This window comes from Squalius cephalus (genome assembly GCF_949319135.1).
Source record: "Squalius cephalus genome assembly, chromosome: 3".
NCBI lineage: Eukaryota > Metazoa > Chordata > Actinopteri > Cypriniformes > Leuciscidae > Squalius > Squalius cephalus.
This window is the reverse complement of record NC_137124.1, coordinates 21,556,079-21,572,992: the sequence shown is the minus strand read 5'-3', so window position 1 is coordinate 21,572,992 and position 16,914 is coordinate 21,556,079. Positions and strand designations below refer to the sequence as shown.

Sequence of the window (16,914 nt, the reverse complement as noted above, 5' to 3'; positions counted from 1 at the left end):
CGACACAACAGAACATCAACAACCACTAGCTTTTGATTTATGCATCTTGTTTTGATCTAAACCCTGTCGTTTAACTGAATGCCCTCTAATATTGCATCTTGACATCAATCTAGTATTCAGCTACATGGGTTACTTTTAGATACATTACATGATACTGTTAAGACGGCCTTCTAAAATGCTGATAATTGCAGTGCCCTGATGTCCTTTTGTATCTTTTGAAAGTCATGTTGTAAATAACAGATTACCATTGCATGTATTACTGTCCGTCACTTTGATGAGTTGTATGGTCTTTTGACCAGAGTCACACAGGCCTGTCAGCACCTCGTCATTCCAGACAGTCACACTTGCGGTTGCATGCTGACAACTGCATGAAAGGCTTCAGCTGGTGATACGACATGAAAGAAAGTTATTTGCAGTTCTTGTAATGACTATTCGCATCGAGTACCGCAGTTGGCTTTCTTCTAATCTAAGTGTGAATCCAGGAGGATCTGCCACAGCTGAATCACAATGAACTGGAATTATCAACCACTGTGATGCTGTGTTGTGTGATTTAAGTATTTCCTTGTAAATCGAATACTTGGACTATTTGGATATGCATTTTATGTATACACATGACGTGTTTCACAGCAGGATATTATGACCTCTCAACATGGCCAACGCAAATAAATGCGTGTGGACTAGTCTACGTGTGCGCTGTCACTCTCACAATGGCACATTCCATTGGCATTCTGTGAGGGGTGGGAAGTCTGCGTCGCGACTCGCGGTTAAGATCTGGAGTCTGTCTGGAGTCACAAACCAAAGATAAGAGCTGTCTGACAGGGTCCTTGACCTATAACGAATGCTGTGAAATCCCGCGTGTATCAACTTTTTAGTGGGCTAGTTTAATTTCGCACAAAAACAAAGAATGAGAAAACAAACATTTTTAAAAAGGGGAAACATGCACACACAAACAAGTAGGCTAGGCCTATTCTCTTCCATACAAATTCACAAACTTAAGTGAAGAAGCTGCTGTTAATAATAATAATAATAATAATAATAATAATAATAATTAATATGTGACACTGGTGATTTATTTTAATGTTTTATTAATCTGGTCAGATAGGATCATATTTATTTGCTATAATAATAGGTTACACGTAAATAGAAAGAATGATTATTCTATTAATTTATTTGTGATTTTATAAAACTTTCCCGTTTTAAAGGGATATTTCACCCAAAATGAAAATGCTGTCATGATTTACTCACCCTCCTGAGTTAATACTTGGATTCCCCCTAGCGGTCTGTGTTACAAAATTCCGTGAGGAAAAAATAAAAGAGAAAGAAAGAAAAGGAGAGGTGACAACAATCTAATCGAATGTAAAAAAAAAAATGTAAATAAACTGAAAACTACTCGGTCTTTAAACATGTTTGAGATCGTGTCAGTTCACCCCAGCAATAAAACATTTAAATCGAATATGGCTAGATTAATGCTTACACTTAAATTTTTTTAATTTTTTTTTTTTTTTATGTAAGCAATTATTTAAAATGACTTTAATTAGTAATACTGTTAAATATTTTAAAAAGTAATTATTTTCGACATGAAACTTTTATTTTGAAACGAAAGAAGCTTTAATATTTGCCCGGAAGTAATATGCTGTAATCGCATAATCGCCGTAGAAGAGCAAGAGCATCTGATCTGTATATTATAAATCACGCAACGAAAGCCGTGTAAATGATCTAGAGATCCGTAAACCAGCATTGATTTCGTTTATGTCCTGTGTTTCATTGTGTTTTCCGGACACGTTATTGTTGCATCAGATACAGGAAAATGGCAAGCACGGGAGATATAGGTAATATTTCTCTATTTACTTATTTCACTTTTCTTGCGATGTAACAGGCATGATGTATGCTACTGAACATTAATGCGTGCTCGTTCTGTTAGACCTGTTTAAAGTGATTAATTAATGTTGGTTCTATTCAAACCTGCAGCTGTTACAAGATTTTTTCCACTATTTATTCTACTATTTTACTGCTCTTAACATAAACATGTAATGTTATATGTGGCAACATCCCAGTCTCTCCTATTGCTGTTTCACTGTCTGTCATATTGTTTTATTAGCGCCGTGTCTGAATATTGCTTTGACAGCTAAGATGAAATCAGACAGCCGAAATAGTGAAACACATAGCAGCTAAGGAGTGAAATAATTTCATATTTAACTAAGAGGTGGGAGTCGAATGGAATTTACCTCTTCCGGTTCCTTGATGTTTACATTAATTATTCTGTGATCGTGGGTATTTTTGTGAAAGAAATGCAGCCTGTTACAAAATAATGAGATCATTATCAGAGTTCATCAGATAAGAATCTTTTTTCAGAACATACACAGACACACATACAAATAAGTCCGATTTATTCATCCTCAACAGTTTCATAAGTGTTTTTAATTTAATAAAGAAAAGATTCATAATAATCTATATAATTGTTTTGCTCTTTCCCATGTTGCACTCATTCCGCAGAATTTTGTCATGTATTTTTTTTTTTTCACAACAGTATCTTAATCAGTTATTGTAGCATTATTTATATATTATTATATTTGTACTATTTTGAGTTCGCTTTTATTTCTTATATTTTCACAGTTTATTTTTTAAGCTTTATTGATTTAGTTATGGGCTTTTGTCATTTTTATTATTATGATTTAAAAAATATCCATTTTTATTTCAGTTAAATTTTTGTAATTTTAGTACTTTAACTTAGTTATTTCATTTCAGTTAGTTGCCAAGGCAATATTTCTCATTTTCATTTAAGTTTTTCATCTATTTTTTTTTTTTACATTTTTTTTTTGTTTGTTTTAGCTTTATTTCAATTAGCGAAAGGATTTTTAATAGTTTTACACTACTTTTAGCAATAACAAAAACAATTTTAATTTCAGTTAATTTCAAAACAATCTCATTGAAGTTACCCTCAATTATACAATTAATTGACATATTTGTGAGTGTTGTTGTCCAAAAGTGTGTGATCAGATTATTACAGTTTTATGTTTCAGAGGAGTGAGGTTAGAAAGGATTACATGTGTCATCACAGGCATTCTCTACGGGCCCCTTGCTCATTTCTAATGTCTGCTCCTCTATGTGTTTATGTGTGTCTATGCCCTTTTGTTTTCCCAGCCTTTGATTATGGCTTCTTACTGCGCATAAGTGAGGATGCTCGCAGGGTTGAGGCTCTGAATGAGTACTTGAGCAGTCGCAGTTACCTGGCTGGCTACGGGCCTTCGCAGGCGGATGCAGAAGCCTTTGCGCTTCTATGTGGGCCTCCACCTGAGCGGCATGTCCACGCCCTGCGCTGGTACAAACACATAGCCGCCCTGAAGCCCCAAACGAATGACCAGACCTCAGAATGCAGCAGTGAGTAGACAGAACTCCCCCTGTCATAGTCAGGGTGCATGAACGTAGGTTGTAGCTGAATTGTGAATTGTGTATTTTGTACTTCAAGTTAGTGGTTTCTGTGCTGAGGACATCTGCAGAATGTGTTGCATGAGTCTGAGGGTTTTTTGGTGTGTTAGTATACTTAAGCTGAGGTGTTGACAGGAATCTGACAAGGAGTGTAGTCAAAACGAGACAAGTTTGTTCTGAACAGGACCGTAATGAGTTGTGGTGGCGACTCGTCCACATTGAGGTGTTTGTGGTTTTAAACAGCTTTTTCTCTATGTGCAATGTTCAGTTTGCACATTGTTTGTTTCATTTTCACTTTGTGAATGCGTCACCTTTTTCTATACTTGTTTTATGTTTTCTATGAGAAGAAAACCTCATCATATACTTTTGCAGCAGGTGTGCAACAACAGTTATTTCCCATAGTGCACCTGTTGTTTGCTGGATAGTTTTGGGATTGGTTACTATAAATGAATCTATAGCTCTGACTCATTTTTGTATTAAACAAAGTCATTTTGGTTAAAAAAAAGTGTCTCTTGTTTTTCAGCAAAGGGAAAGCGGGTGCAGCCACCATGGTCTCCCCCACAAGGAACAGACATTTCAAAGTTGCGTCTTTACAACAGCCTCACACGGACCAAGGTATGAAAGATAAAACAACATGGCTTCAACTTTATACGATACTTTTCCCTTACTACAGTATAATATTACCATTCAATACATTTTTCAAAAGTTTGGGGTCAATAGTACATTTTTATTTAAGAAATGTATTTATTCAGCAAGGATGCACTAAAGTGATCAAAAGTGACAGTAAAGACATTTACAATGTTACGAAACGCTTCTGTTTGAAATAAACGCTGTTAACTTTGTTCATCAAATAATCCTGAAAATATGTGTAACGTTTCCACAAAAAATATTGAGCAGCACAACTTTTTTTAACATTGATAATAATAAGAAATGTTTCTTGAACACCAAATCAGCATATTAGAATCAATCATTTCTGTGACACGGAAGATTAGAGAAATTATGCTGAAAATCTAGCTTCGCCATCTCACCAGGAAGCCTTGGTGAGCATAATAGACTTTTACCCCAAACTTTTGAATGGTAGTGTACATGAAAATCGACAGAATTCATTGTTGTTTGCACTGCCAGTAATGAGTAATCAGTATTTAAGTTAAGTTGCTGGTTGGCAAATTGGTATCTTTGCTGGTTGAAATTGAACAGATACAAATTTTTGTCCGTTCTGTTCTTTGTTGTTATTGTCAGAGGTGTATATTGGATGCTGACAATAAACTGCCAGTATCATTCTGTTTTATGTCTTCTAGGAGGTGTTTGTACCACAGAAGGGCAACAGGGTTTTGTGGTACTGCTGCGGCCCAACGGTGTATGACGCTTCTCACATGGGCCATGCCAGGTGACATATTCCCCATCCATTCATAGATGTTTCTTTGTTTTCAGGGTCCCCCAGCTGTTCAAAACAGCCCAATAGACAGAACAACAGTCAATGAAAAGGCTGAAACAGACATTCAGCCATTCAATCTGAGCTAAGGATTTGTTAGTGTGTGCATGTGAGGCTGTAAACCAAATCAGAAAGCACTTGGAACTATTGTGTTTGAATATGGTTTGGTGAAGGACAGAGAGAAAACAGAAAGTTTTCCATCCAAGGCCCTTGCAGCATGTTTGATGTACAGTATCAGTTCTCTGTATTTCATGAGGATTCAGTGTCCTTCTTCTTTCAGGTCCTACATATCTTTTGACATACTCCGGAGAATACTGAAGAATTATTTCAAATATGACGTCTTCTACTGTATGAACATCACAGATATTGATGACAAAGTAAGAGTTTACTAAGAGTTTACAGTGCTTACAGAGTCTGTATAACCTCTTTAACTCTTTTGGTCATATAAAATGAATCCAAGTGTCACATGCGATACAATTTTCTCAATATACGATCATCGGTGTGACTTCTTGGTTTCAGATCATCAAAAGAGCCCGACAGAACTACTTGCTGGAGCAGTACATAGAGAAGAAGCCCAGTGCCTCTCAGATCCTGCAGGATGTGTTAGCAGCCCGAACGGTGAGGGAAAAACTACATCACTCAGACAGTGAAGTGAACGCAAGGGGTAGTTTGGACAAAATAAGTACGGTTATTATCTACTCAGACTTGTGGGGTTCTTTTCTGTGGAACTTAAAAAGGTTTGTTTTTCCTGACCCTGAGAGAACCTAAAGTCCGAAGTCACCATGATATCAAAATGGACCATACTACTAATGAAATACTTAGGGTTTATTATAAATCTTTTAAAAAGTGCCCCCGCCCAAAAATATAAATGTTCCTTCTCCCTCACAATGTCATTTCTTCTCTGATTATTACAGCAACCTGTCACTCACATGAAAAGATCACAGTCCAGTCCAAGTCCAGTCACAAAATCAAGTCCTGCCCTACACTTTTTTTTTTTCCTTTTTCAAGAATACGTTTCACTCAACATTGAAGTCACAATAGAGAAGACGGTTACAATGATCATTTCATGCTGAATTTAAAATAGTCAGAAATACAGTTAAATTTGAATTATTTTCTGTAAATTAGCAGTTTTTAACCAGAAGGATTTAGCAAACTTCCAAGGGTGCCACACGATGACTTAAAATTATTATTTTTTAAATCTAACTTGATTAAAATGCTAAAATCACAAATAAACCAAGATGGGTTTTTTTGTTTTATTGAAGAACACAACGAATCAGGATCTTGTTTAATCACAAAATGAATTGTGGTTAGTTATTTTTGATATATCAACATTCCTTGTTTCTGGTAATGTAAAGTTTGAGAACAAGCAGCATTGTTATAATTACAGCAGGAATACCAAAGGAAATATATTAGCCAATATATTTTGAAAATTGAAAATTGTGTTGAACAATGGGGGGCCTTCAAGTCAAAAAGGTTGAAAACATGTGCTCTAAATGACACTATTATGAATACACTTTTCTTCTAATAGTTCAGATCTGTCTCCAGTTATCACTAAACTCATTATCAGTCATTATTATCAGTGTGCACTGCCTTATGGTGGCACAAACCTTCCAAGTGAACATTAACAAGGTAATAAAGATTTATACGTACTGCTGAAGTACTGGCAGAGCTGCTGTTAACTAATGAAAATAAATGATTTTGCTTAAGAGGTTTAAGCAGCTCTGAAGACAAAATACAAGTATGACTACCTCAAACCCTCTAGACAGTTAGTTACTGGCCTTCCTTCCTACAAATGTTTGCATAGCTTTCATCTCGTTCTCCATCACTGTGCTTTAATGTAATTTGGTTTTATTGTGTTTAGCCTTTTAAAGCCAAGCTTGCTGAGACTACTGACCCAGATAAGAAGCAGATGCTGGAGAGGCTGGATGCAGCTGTGGACACTGCCCTGGGTCCCCTGCAGATGGCAGTGCAGAGCAACGCTGCGGGCCATTCACTCCAGGATCACGCACAGGTAGATGATTCGCACAGCGTTTTAAAAACACATATGTGACCTAGTTTGATCATGTCTGAGGCATTCTGTTCCATATCATATGGCTGATGATATTCTGTGCCGCATCTGTCAAACTTGTATTTGTAATGTGATTCTTAAACCGACTTCTCTTCTTCTTTATTTTTAGGTCTTATTGGAGGAGGCCAAGGATCTTTTGTCAGAATGGTTAGACTACCAATTTGGGAGCCAAGTAACAGAAAACTCAATCTTCTCTTTGTTGCCAAAGTACTGGGAGGGAGAGTACCATAAAGACATGGAAGCCCTCAATGTGAGTGAACTAGTACTGATGGGAAATTCAATAGCTTTAAAATGACCCAACTATGACTTACATTTATATAGTTCAAATGTTTGGGGTCAGTACGATTTTTTGGTAACAATTTATTTTAAGGTGACGTAGTTACACGTTACTACATGTAATTAATATAGTAATAACAGTAAATTATGCATAATTACAAGTAACTAGCCCTAAACCAAACCCTAACCGTAACTTTATAGTAAGTACATGTAGTTAATTAATATTACTCAGTACTTATTTCAGTAAGTACAATGTAACTATGTCACCTAAAAATAAAGTGTAACCGAGTTTTTTTATGTTTTTGAAAGCAGTGTCTTATGCTCACCAAGGCTGCATTTGTTTGCTAAAAATAGAGTAAATACAGTGATATTATTGAAATTTAAAATAACTATTTTCTGTTTTAATATATTTTAAAATGTAATTTATTCCTGTGATGCAAATATGAATTTTCAGCATCATTATTACTCCAGTCTTCAGTGTCATATGCTGATTTGCTGCTCAAGAAATATTTATTATTATTATCAATAATATGACAGTTGTGCTGCTTAATATTTTTGTGGAAACCAAGACAAAATATATTGTGATGTTCATGTCGATGTGTTAAAACTAGCACGATTCACGATATATCGCTTAACGTGTCGGTGTCGGCCGATACATGTTCATTTTTAATGTTTTCGGCCTGATAAGAAAATTTGGCTGATATATTAAAGCCGATAAATAATGGATTATTTCCTTCAGCCGAGACACTTCAGATGCACACTGTTCGACATGATGGTTTTGAACTGATTGAAATCACTTAAGAAAATACGGTTAAGTGCAACATGCAGCGCAAGTCTGTCATATAAGCTACATAAAATTATAATGTTCTCATTATAATTGTCTGCTTGGGACATGGCTTTTAATGGTGAGACTTTTGTTTTTGTAATCAGGCTCTCAAAAATTATATAAGAATTTGGATTTATATTTATTGGCCAATATATCGGTTATTGTTATCGGCCAAAATTTTCATAGCGGTGCATCCCTAGTTAAAACGTGTTAACTTTGAGCAGTGACAAAAGCCTGTGGTGTTTTTGATTGGCAGGTCCTCCCTGCTGATGTTCTCACACGGGTCAGTGAGTACGTTCCGGAGATTGTGGCATTTGTCAAAAAGATTGTGGACAATGGTTATGGGTAAGACTAGAGATGTCTTCTTTCTAGATTGTTTGAGTATTTTGATATTTCATGATATGCTCCTTTAAAAAAAAACAATACTTTCCTAGAATGTCTATGAATTCATTTTCTTTCTTTTCTCACAAGATATGAGTCAAATGGGTCAGTATATTTTGACACAGCAAAGTTTGATGCCTGCCCTGCTCATTCTTATGCCAAACTGGTACCAGAGGCTGTTGGAGATCAGAAGGCTCTTCAAGAGGGAGAAGGTACAGGAATAAATTGCAATACATCATTTCAACTGATTTACTCTTTATTTTTCTTTTGCAAATGGGTCTTTGAAAAGTACAATAAATGTATGCAGTTCAGCTGTCTATCGTTTCCATGGCAACTTGATGTGGAATGGCAATGCAATATTGCCATAAAGCAACTGCCTTGATGCTCACCGAAAGGGCAGAGTTATCAGATAATGCTTATAGCTCGAATCATAATATGAGCAGTGGATGCAATGAGCCAGAATCATCTATTGTATAACAGAGCATTAGGACCTAATGCAGTTGCTTGTACTCTGAATTCTTTTCATGAAAAGTGTTGGCTTCAGTGTTCACCTGGATCTTGAATGTTTTTTCTTTTTTTTTCTTTTCTTTTGCAGGAGACTTGAGTATCTCAGCAGACAGACTCAGTGAAAAGAGGTCACAGAATGACTTTGCGCTGTGGAAGGCCTCCAAGCCTGGAGAACCATCTTGGGATTCCCCTTGGGGAAAGGTGAGTAAGTACACATCAGGCAAAAATGCGTGTTACTTTTGTTAAGTTCAGAAAACGAATAGACGAGTATGATGATTTGGCAGCTTAGTAGATTTAACATGGTACAACAAAGGTTTGAATGCATCACCCATGTTTTCAAGTTGGGCTGAACATTTACAATTCTGCTGGGGTCGTTACAGGGGAGACCTGGATGGCATATTGAGTGTTCCGCCATGGCTGGATCCATACTGGGAGAGTCTATGGATATCCACGGAGGAGGTTTTGACTTGCGTTTTCCTCATCATGACAATGAGTTGGCACAATCTGAGGTGAGAAAATTACAAGGTCCTTATATAAAGAATATGTCCAGTAGCCATTGCTGAAAAGCTATTATTAGAATCCAGTTCATTTATTCCATAAAGATTAATGCTTCATTCATGTCACTTTGGAATTACCATAATAGTCTTTGTCAGACTTTTAATTAAAGTCCCCCTGTGGTCAATAGTTGTATCCCTTAAAACTCACCTGATCACCAAAATGACATATTTAAACCTTTTTTGCCTTAAAAAAGCTTGAATGTAACTCTAAACCCTTGCCTCATTTAGTATGCGTGGTTCTATTAATATGCCCACTCACTCACACCAGCTCAGAGATCCACTCGTTGACGTGATTGGTTAACAAGGTAGTTTGTGACGTCAGAGACACCAGCGATTTCAAACCGCATTTGGTTCACTGCAGTTTTAAGGAGGAAATACTCAGCAATGGTGTTGACTTATGAATTTGCACATGGTTTGTCTTAAAGCATATTAAAAACACCACATAGATATATAAATAACATTAAAAGCTTGATTTTCACCATAGGGGGACTTTAAAACATATTTCTGTTTGATGTATATGTTATTATAGTCAGTGTTAATAGTTGCTCTTTTTTCTTATTTTACAAGAGCATATAGAGAGGAAATAATAATGGGGTTATTAAATATTTTGCTGTCATCAACCACAAAGCTGCATACTTTTTTTTTTTTTTTTTTTGAGCACTGCCATGTTAACAAATTTGTTCTAGTAAAAAGTAAATCTGAAGACCGATAGTAAAGAACTTGATCCTGGTCCTGGATTCCTGTTTGTCACACCTTTAAAGTTGCAAACAGTATGTGTGGATTCAAGTTTCATTGTATATGTTTGATAGGCTTACTTTGAGAATGATCACTGGGTACGGTATTTCTTGCACACGGGTCACCTGACCATCGCTGGATGCAAGATGTCCAAATCTCTGAAGAACTTCATTACTATCAAAGATGCCCTGGCCAAACATACAGGTAATTATGTTACAATTAAAGTTTTATTAGAATCACTGTGTTATATATTTAGACATCTGCATATGGGTCAAAGATTTGTTTTTGGTCTGAATTTATGGTTTCAAAAATGCGATTGAAATATTTTTAATTTGAATAATCCTCATGGTTTAAATTTTCAAATTAAAATTGTTTTTAAGATTATTATAAAAAAAAAAAAAAGATCATATGACATGAAAAACATAAAAGTAACCCCTTTAGAACTTCATGACTGTGTCAAGGTCATTATACAAGCCTCTTTGTATATATCACACATTTCGTCCTCTTAAATGAAATGGCAAGTTTTGTTCAGGTCAAGTAGAGTATGCAAAAGAATGATATTAATCTCATGAATTTTGACATTGGAAATGTTCTTAAGCTTTTTTGAAAATAATGATTAAGTAAACTCGCATATATTCAAGGTTCATGGAAATTATTTCTGCTTGATAGATACACCACTTGTCTTTTTAAGGGTTATTAAAAAAAAATGTTTTTGCAGAAAAACAATTTTTCAAAGATGTATTAAACCAACATTAATTAATGCAAAGATTAGAGACCCTGGCACACAGTTTTTTCCTTATCTCAAGAAATGTATCACCGAACTATGTAATTATCTGCAAACTACAATAAGATGTCAAAGTTTTGACATTGTGCATTTGTGCTCTGTTTCCTTTTAGCAAGGCAGCTTCGTTTGGCCTTTCTGATGCATACATGGAAAGACACGTTGGATTACTCCAACAACACAATGGAGTCAGCCATCCAATATGAGAAATTCATAAATGTAAGTGAGAAACCAAAAAGGAAGAAAAGGTGTGTGTGGGGTGTGGGGGGGGGGCACCCAGAAATTCATAGTCTATCCAAATTTAATATTTGCCACTTATCAGCATACAGAATCCTCATAAATCCACAATAGGCTTATCTAGATTCCTTCATGAACCCAGAAGGTCGGAGAATAGCAGGTGTCCTTCAGGGTGCATTAATTCTGTCTTGCGCTTCTTTCTTTCTATCAATTACTCTGTCACCAAGGAATATAACATGGGCAGAGCTCCAAATTTGCCTGATACTCACACAGGCAGCTATTAGCATGGGAAGTATGCGAAGGTTACTTATGACTGACCTACATGCTATATTTTCTTAGACCAGCCTCACCCGAACTTGAGGTGTGGATCTTAATGAGACACACCATGTTTTTCCTCTACCCCACTGCGCCAACATAGGCTGTACTTGAGTAAAAATGGAGATGGCTTATTAGAGGGTGATGCAATAAGAGTGCAATTCCCTCAACAGAGTTTGGCTTAAATAAAACTGGAGATGAATAGATATTCTGAGGTCCCAAATTAGAAGTAAAAGCTGTAAATATTCAAACAAAGTAAATTAAAAAGTAGAGGGTTTTGTTCGTGTCAGTACAGAGAGGAATGTTACATACTTTGTAAACTAAGCACTGTTTTATGAATGGTCTAGAAATAGCAATTTTTTAGTTAAATAAATAAAGTGCTTCAAAACCGCCTCAGGAAAGATGTTTATGAATTATGCTTAAAATTAATTTATGCATGCAAGTTCTTTGCTACACTTGAAGTAATAGGACCTGGTGGGTTTTTTATTACTGTGGATTGTCTCAATATGTTAACTCTTAGTATGGTAAAATATTTTTAAAACACTTAAACGAATGAAAGGAATATGATGGATTAAACACAAGCTCTATCAACAGAATCTGTGGCTTTTTGTTTATTACCACAGAAAATGCACTATTATTCAAAAGTTTGGGCTCAGTAAGATTTTGTTAATTTTTAGTATGGTAAAATATATATTTTAAATACTTTTGTTCAGAAAGGACACAATAAATTGATCAAAAGTGACTTACAAAAACTTTTACATGGTTACTTTTTTAATTAAATTTAGCAAGCAAATCTTTTGAATCCTGAAAAAAAAAAAAAATGGATCACAGTTTCCACAAAAAAAACATTTTCAGCTGTGATAATAATAAGAATAAATTACATTTTGAGAATTTAACGGTACGGTGTATCAAATATCAGAACAGTATGGTGTAATTTAAACTCATCCCACAGTTCATTCAGTTCTTATTTTATGTTTTCACAGGAGTTCTTCTTAAATGTTAAAGATATTCTGAGGAGCCCGACAGACATCACTGGCCAATTTGAAAAATGGGAAGCTGAGGAGATTGAACTGAACAAAAGGTGATGCATACTTTCCTTACTTTTTAACATTGTCTTTGTCTTGAAAGTAAAGTGTTATCACTCATCATTATAGTCATTTGTGTGTATGTGTGTTTGCGTAGCTTCTATGAGAAGAAAACCTCAGTTCATGAGGCGTTGTGTGACAACATAGACACTCGTTCGGCTCTGGAAGAGATGCGGGCTCTCGTCGGTCAGAGTAACACCTACATGGCTGCCAGAAGGAGTGCAAAACTGCCGCCTAACCGCATGCTGCTGGAGAGCATTGCCCTGTACTTGACCAACATGCTTAAGGTAACATGTCAACAATTTTATTTTTAGTAAAACAGCTTGACTTTTGACATACTTGAAACCTGGATGCAACAAAGCAGGAACAACTGTTTCTGTATTCTCTGTAATCCTTACCATATTTGCTACATTAAACCTTAATGTCTAGTCCTTTCTTGAAATCTGCATGAGCTGAGATGTCGGGACAGAACTGAAACTGTGAATGCACAGTGAAGTGCTTGCTAAAGCTGTTTTCTGCTTTGACAGACATTTGGAGCAATTGAGGGAACTGAGCCCATTGGCTTCCCTGTTGGAGGAAACGGTCAGAATGCTGATGTAAGCAACACCGCTCAGATCATGTTTGATTCATCAAAGGTTTTCTTTTTAATTAATGTTACAAAGCTAGACTTGTTAAGAGATGTTATTAAAGATTCAATCTAATAATGCTTACTTGTGGATTGTAAAGATAATGACTAATCTGTCATTAAACTCTACTTAATCTTTTGGTTTCTGTTTCAGTTGGAGAGCACAGTCATGCCCTATTTGTCAGTGCTGTCGGATTTCAGGGAAGACATCAGAAAAATCTCTAGAGAGAAGAAAGGTAAAACTCTTGCTGTTTATTTATTTATTTATATTTTAGTGTGAATATCTGCTACAGTACAAAGTCAATTGGTTTGTTATAAATTATTTCTGTATAAAAGATGTGTTTTTATTTATTTTTTTATGGTCATTGTTGTAGCTATACCTCCAGCAGACATTTGCGTACAATACAGATTGTACTTTTTATGCAGAAAAGAGAATTCATTAAGAAAATGTGTTTGTGTTCCAGTGACAGAATTGCTGAAGCTCTGTGACCAATTGCGTGATGACACTTTACCTGAGCTGGGTGTCCGACTGGAGGATCGTGATGGTAAAGTAAAGAAATAGAGATTAGCTTAAACTCTGAATGTCATGGAAAATTACAAGTTTTTTTTTTTTTGTTTTTTTTCTCCTCAAAGGACTCCCCACATCGGTGAAGCTGGTGGACAAAGAAACTCTTCTGAAGGAAAGAGAAGAGAAGAAAAAGGTAATGACAGAATCCGTCTATATGGCCATGTACTATGATCTCTCTACTTGATATTTTCTGTTTCAGTGGTGTAGATTTTGTATCTCATTTTACATACAGTACTGCCAGTGATGTACTGTTTGTAGTACACCTTATTACAGTAAAAATAGCCATTAATCAGATCAAAGTTATTTCACCACCAGGGTAAGGTGGTGTGTTTTTTCTGTCAATGGAAAAAAGTTTCTTTCCATATCAAGCATCACAAAAGAAATGAATCAGATGCAAACCAGGTCATGAAAAATGTATTTAGGTCTTTCGAGCTTGTGAGTGTAAATGCTGGCCTTCTGAATGTATTATAAGGACTCAAGTTGCACAGGTTAATTGTTGTACCTTCTTTGAATTACTCCTTTGAATCTTGTATGCATGCTTACAGCTTTGGACACGTTCTGCTGATCCATCATGATCCACCTGAGATGGTCATTGATAAACAATAAACAGTGTTTCTAAAATAAAATGTGTGTGTGTGTATATGTGTGTGTGTGTATATATATATATATATATATATATATATATATATATATATATATATATATATATATATATATATATATATATATATATATATATATATACATACACACACACACACACACACACACACACACAGATTTGCATATATATTATATATATAGAGAGAGAGAGAGATGTGTGTGTGTAACTGTTTTATATATATTTCTATAATTTATTCCAGTGGTGTCAAAGATAATTCTTCAGCCGTTTTCAGTGTCACGTGATCCTTCTGCAATCATTATAATATGCTGATTTGGTGATTAAGAAAAATTTCTTCTTATTATGATGTTGAAAACAGTTTTGCTGCTTTACACTTTTGTAGAAACCGTGATGTCTGTTTTTTAAAAGTTATATTAAAAGATGATATTACTTATTTTGTTTAATTTGGTTCATTTATTTGACATGTTAATGCTACTGTCCTGCATAATACTTATATTGTTTTATGTTTCAAGATGGAAGATGAAAAGAAAAAGAAAAAAGAGGAGGCTGCCAGGAAAAAACAAGAACAAGAGGTGATTAGAGCGATTACAGAAACCACCTGAACCACTCCATAATTTAGTCACCCGTCATGTAGAAAGCCTCTCATGTCTATTGTTAAATATTTTTATATTTAAGAAAGTATGTTCCCGTTAGTCCTCCACTGTTTTTAATTTATTTGTATATTTTTTTGGATAGATGGCAAAGTTGGCAAAAATGAAGGTTAAACCCAATGAAATGTTCCGTTCAGAGACTGACAAGTACTCCAGCTTTGATGAAACGGTAATGCAAACCATTCAGTCTTCTTTTGTCTTAAGATACACTCTTTTATGTCACACTGCTGTATGTTGGATCTATTTCAAGGTGACTATTAGTCTATAGGGGATAGATGAGTCCTTATGAATTTTTAATCATTTGGTTACATCTATTCAGAAATGCTAATAGTATGTCTGTTCTTTGTATATACAGGGTTTCCCAACACATGATGCTGAGGGGAAGGAGCTCAGTAAGGGACTGACCAAAAAGCTTCGCAAGCTTTACGAGGCTCAGGAGAAGCTGTATAATGAATACCTTCAGTTGACTCAGAATGGGAGCTGAGAACATGAGGCATTGAGTCTGATGCAACCTGCGATCCGCCCATAGTGTCTGTTGTGAACTTGTCTTTTGTTTGTGAAAAGGCAGCAAAACTCAAAAGACCTCATCTGTGAGTTTTGGCTCTAAACTTCGACAAGGTTTGGCAAATCCTTCTGGTCATGGTTGGAGGATTTTTGTTTTCCTGATGCTCTGCAAACATGACTTTGAGAGGTATTTTATGACTACGATATTAAGGGTGTATACCTAAAATTGTGTGCTTTTTGCACATGTAGAACAAAGATGCAAGTATATCAGAATTTTTCTAATGTGGGTTTGGTAGTTTAAATGAAGTATGCAAGAACTATTTAGCTTGTTAATGTGGAAATGGATCAAACATTTAATGTTTTCATTATGGATTTATAAACTCTGGCTGATCAAGTAGGTGTTTTCTCTGAAACACGGTTTACAAAGCAGCTAGTGATAAAAATGATTCATCCAGAATCAAAATATCTCTGATAATACAGGAATGAAGGGACTTCAGGTTTGTAGGTTTACCACAAATGAAAAAACAGACATACATAGGAGAACCAGTTATTGTTAGTATTTACATAGTCTTTATAGGAACATGAAATGCCAAAATAAAAAAAGGATATGCTTATCTGTCTCCAATAACTTATTTCTATATATATTTTCCATAAAGACTTTTTTTATTTAGTTTACAGTCATAAAATATATGCACAGAGCTGCATATACCAAACCTAGTGAACTTCTTACCTAGACAATGTTGTAGGCTGCTCAAAAGCCATTAAAAACATACATGCATTTATAATTATGTAACTATTAATCATTATAAAATTATGCATACAAAAATAAAATAGAAAAAAAAAAAACGACAAAAAGAAAAAGTGTGTGTGTGTGTGTGGGGTGTGGGGGGGTAATAATATAAAATGTAATCAGAATAAGGGTAAATTCAGGTATAAAACATCAAATGCTGTCTATGCACAAGAAGCCTGTGATTAGTGAAATCGAATTTGTCAACGAATTTTTAGTGGGATATGTTTAATGATCGTTATGTCCGATTCTTAATGAGCCGAGAATCGGCACTTGGAATGGAAACTTGAATACCCTAATAGCAGAAATGTAAATGTTACAAATGAAAGGTGCTAGAAGTTTATTAAAGCATGCAAAAAACATTTGAGATGAAATGAATTTTGGTATTGTTTATTGTAAGTGCAAATTATATTTAGGTCCTAAATTACTTTGTGTATTTTATTCATGGCTGCAACAAATTAAACTAAGATAAGTTAAATGACAATAAACCGCTTTATTTGAATGTTTTAGACTATGCTACTCCCTGATAATC

The 16,914-nt window shown here is 35.2% G+C and overlaps 1 protein-coding gene across 2 annotated transcripts; it reads left to right on the top strand.

Moving 5' to 3' along the window:
- Positions 1-1,720: 1,720 nt before the first annotated feature.
- On the top strand, positions 1,721-16,864 carry cars1 (cysteinyl-tRNA synthetase 1). Of its 2 annotated transcripts, XM_079865347.1 has the most exons (23): positions 1,721-1,829; positions 3,142-3,378; positions 3,950-4,041; positions 4,725-4,813; positions 5,139-5,235; positions 5,378-5,476; positions 6,720-6,869; positions 7,036-7,176; positions 8,285-8,373; positions 8,500-8,621; positions 9,005-9,117; positions 9,297-9,425; positions 10,283-10,412; positions 11,105-11,208; positions 12,525-12,622; positions 12,724-12,913; positions 13,154-13,222; positions 13,406-13,487; positions 13,716-13,796; positions 13,885-13,952; positions 14,954-15,013; positions 15,177-15,260; positions 15,447-16,742. In XM_079865347.1, exons 1-23 carry the CDS (start codon positions 1,808-1,810, stop codon positions 15,573-15,575), a joined length of 2,475 nt encoding a protein of 824 aa, XP_079721473.1. In that variant the 5' UTR covers positions 1,721-1,807; the 3' UTR covers positions 15,576-16,742. The 2 variants fall into 2 exon arrangements, with proteins under 2 accessions (XP_079721473.1, XP_079721474.1); XM_079865348.1 differs by lacking the exon at positions 3,142-3,378 and having other exon boundaries at positions 15,447-16,864.
- The last annotated feature ends 50 nt before the right edge of the window (positions 16,865-16,914 follow it).

Bases quoted from the DNA above. Each gene is read 5' to 3' on its own strand.
- cars1 (XM_079865347.1), top strand. From the start codon at position 1,808: ATGGCAAGCACGGGAGATATAG. The intron at 9,118-9,296 runs GTGAGTAAGTAC...GGGTCGTTACAG, and splicing joins GGGATTCCCCTTGGGGAAAG to GGGAGACCTGGATGGCATAT. The intron at 15,261-15,446 runs GTAATGCAAACC...TTGTATATACAG, and splicing joins ACTCCAGCTTTGATGAAACG to GGTTTCCCAACACATGATGC.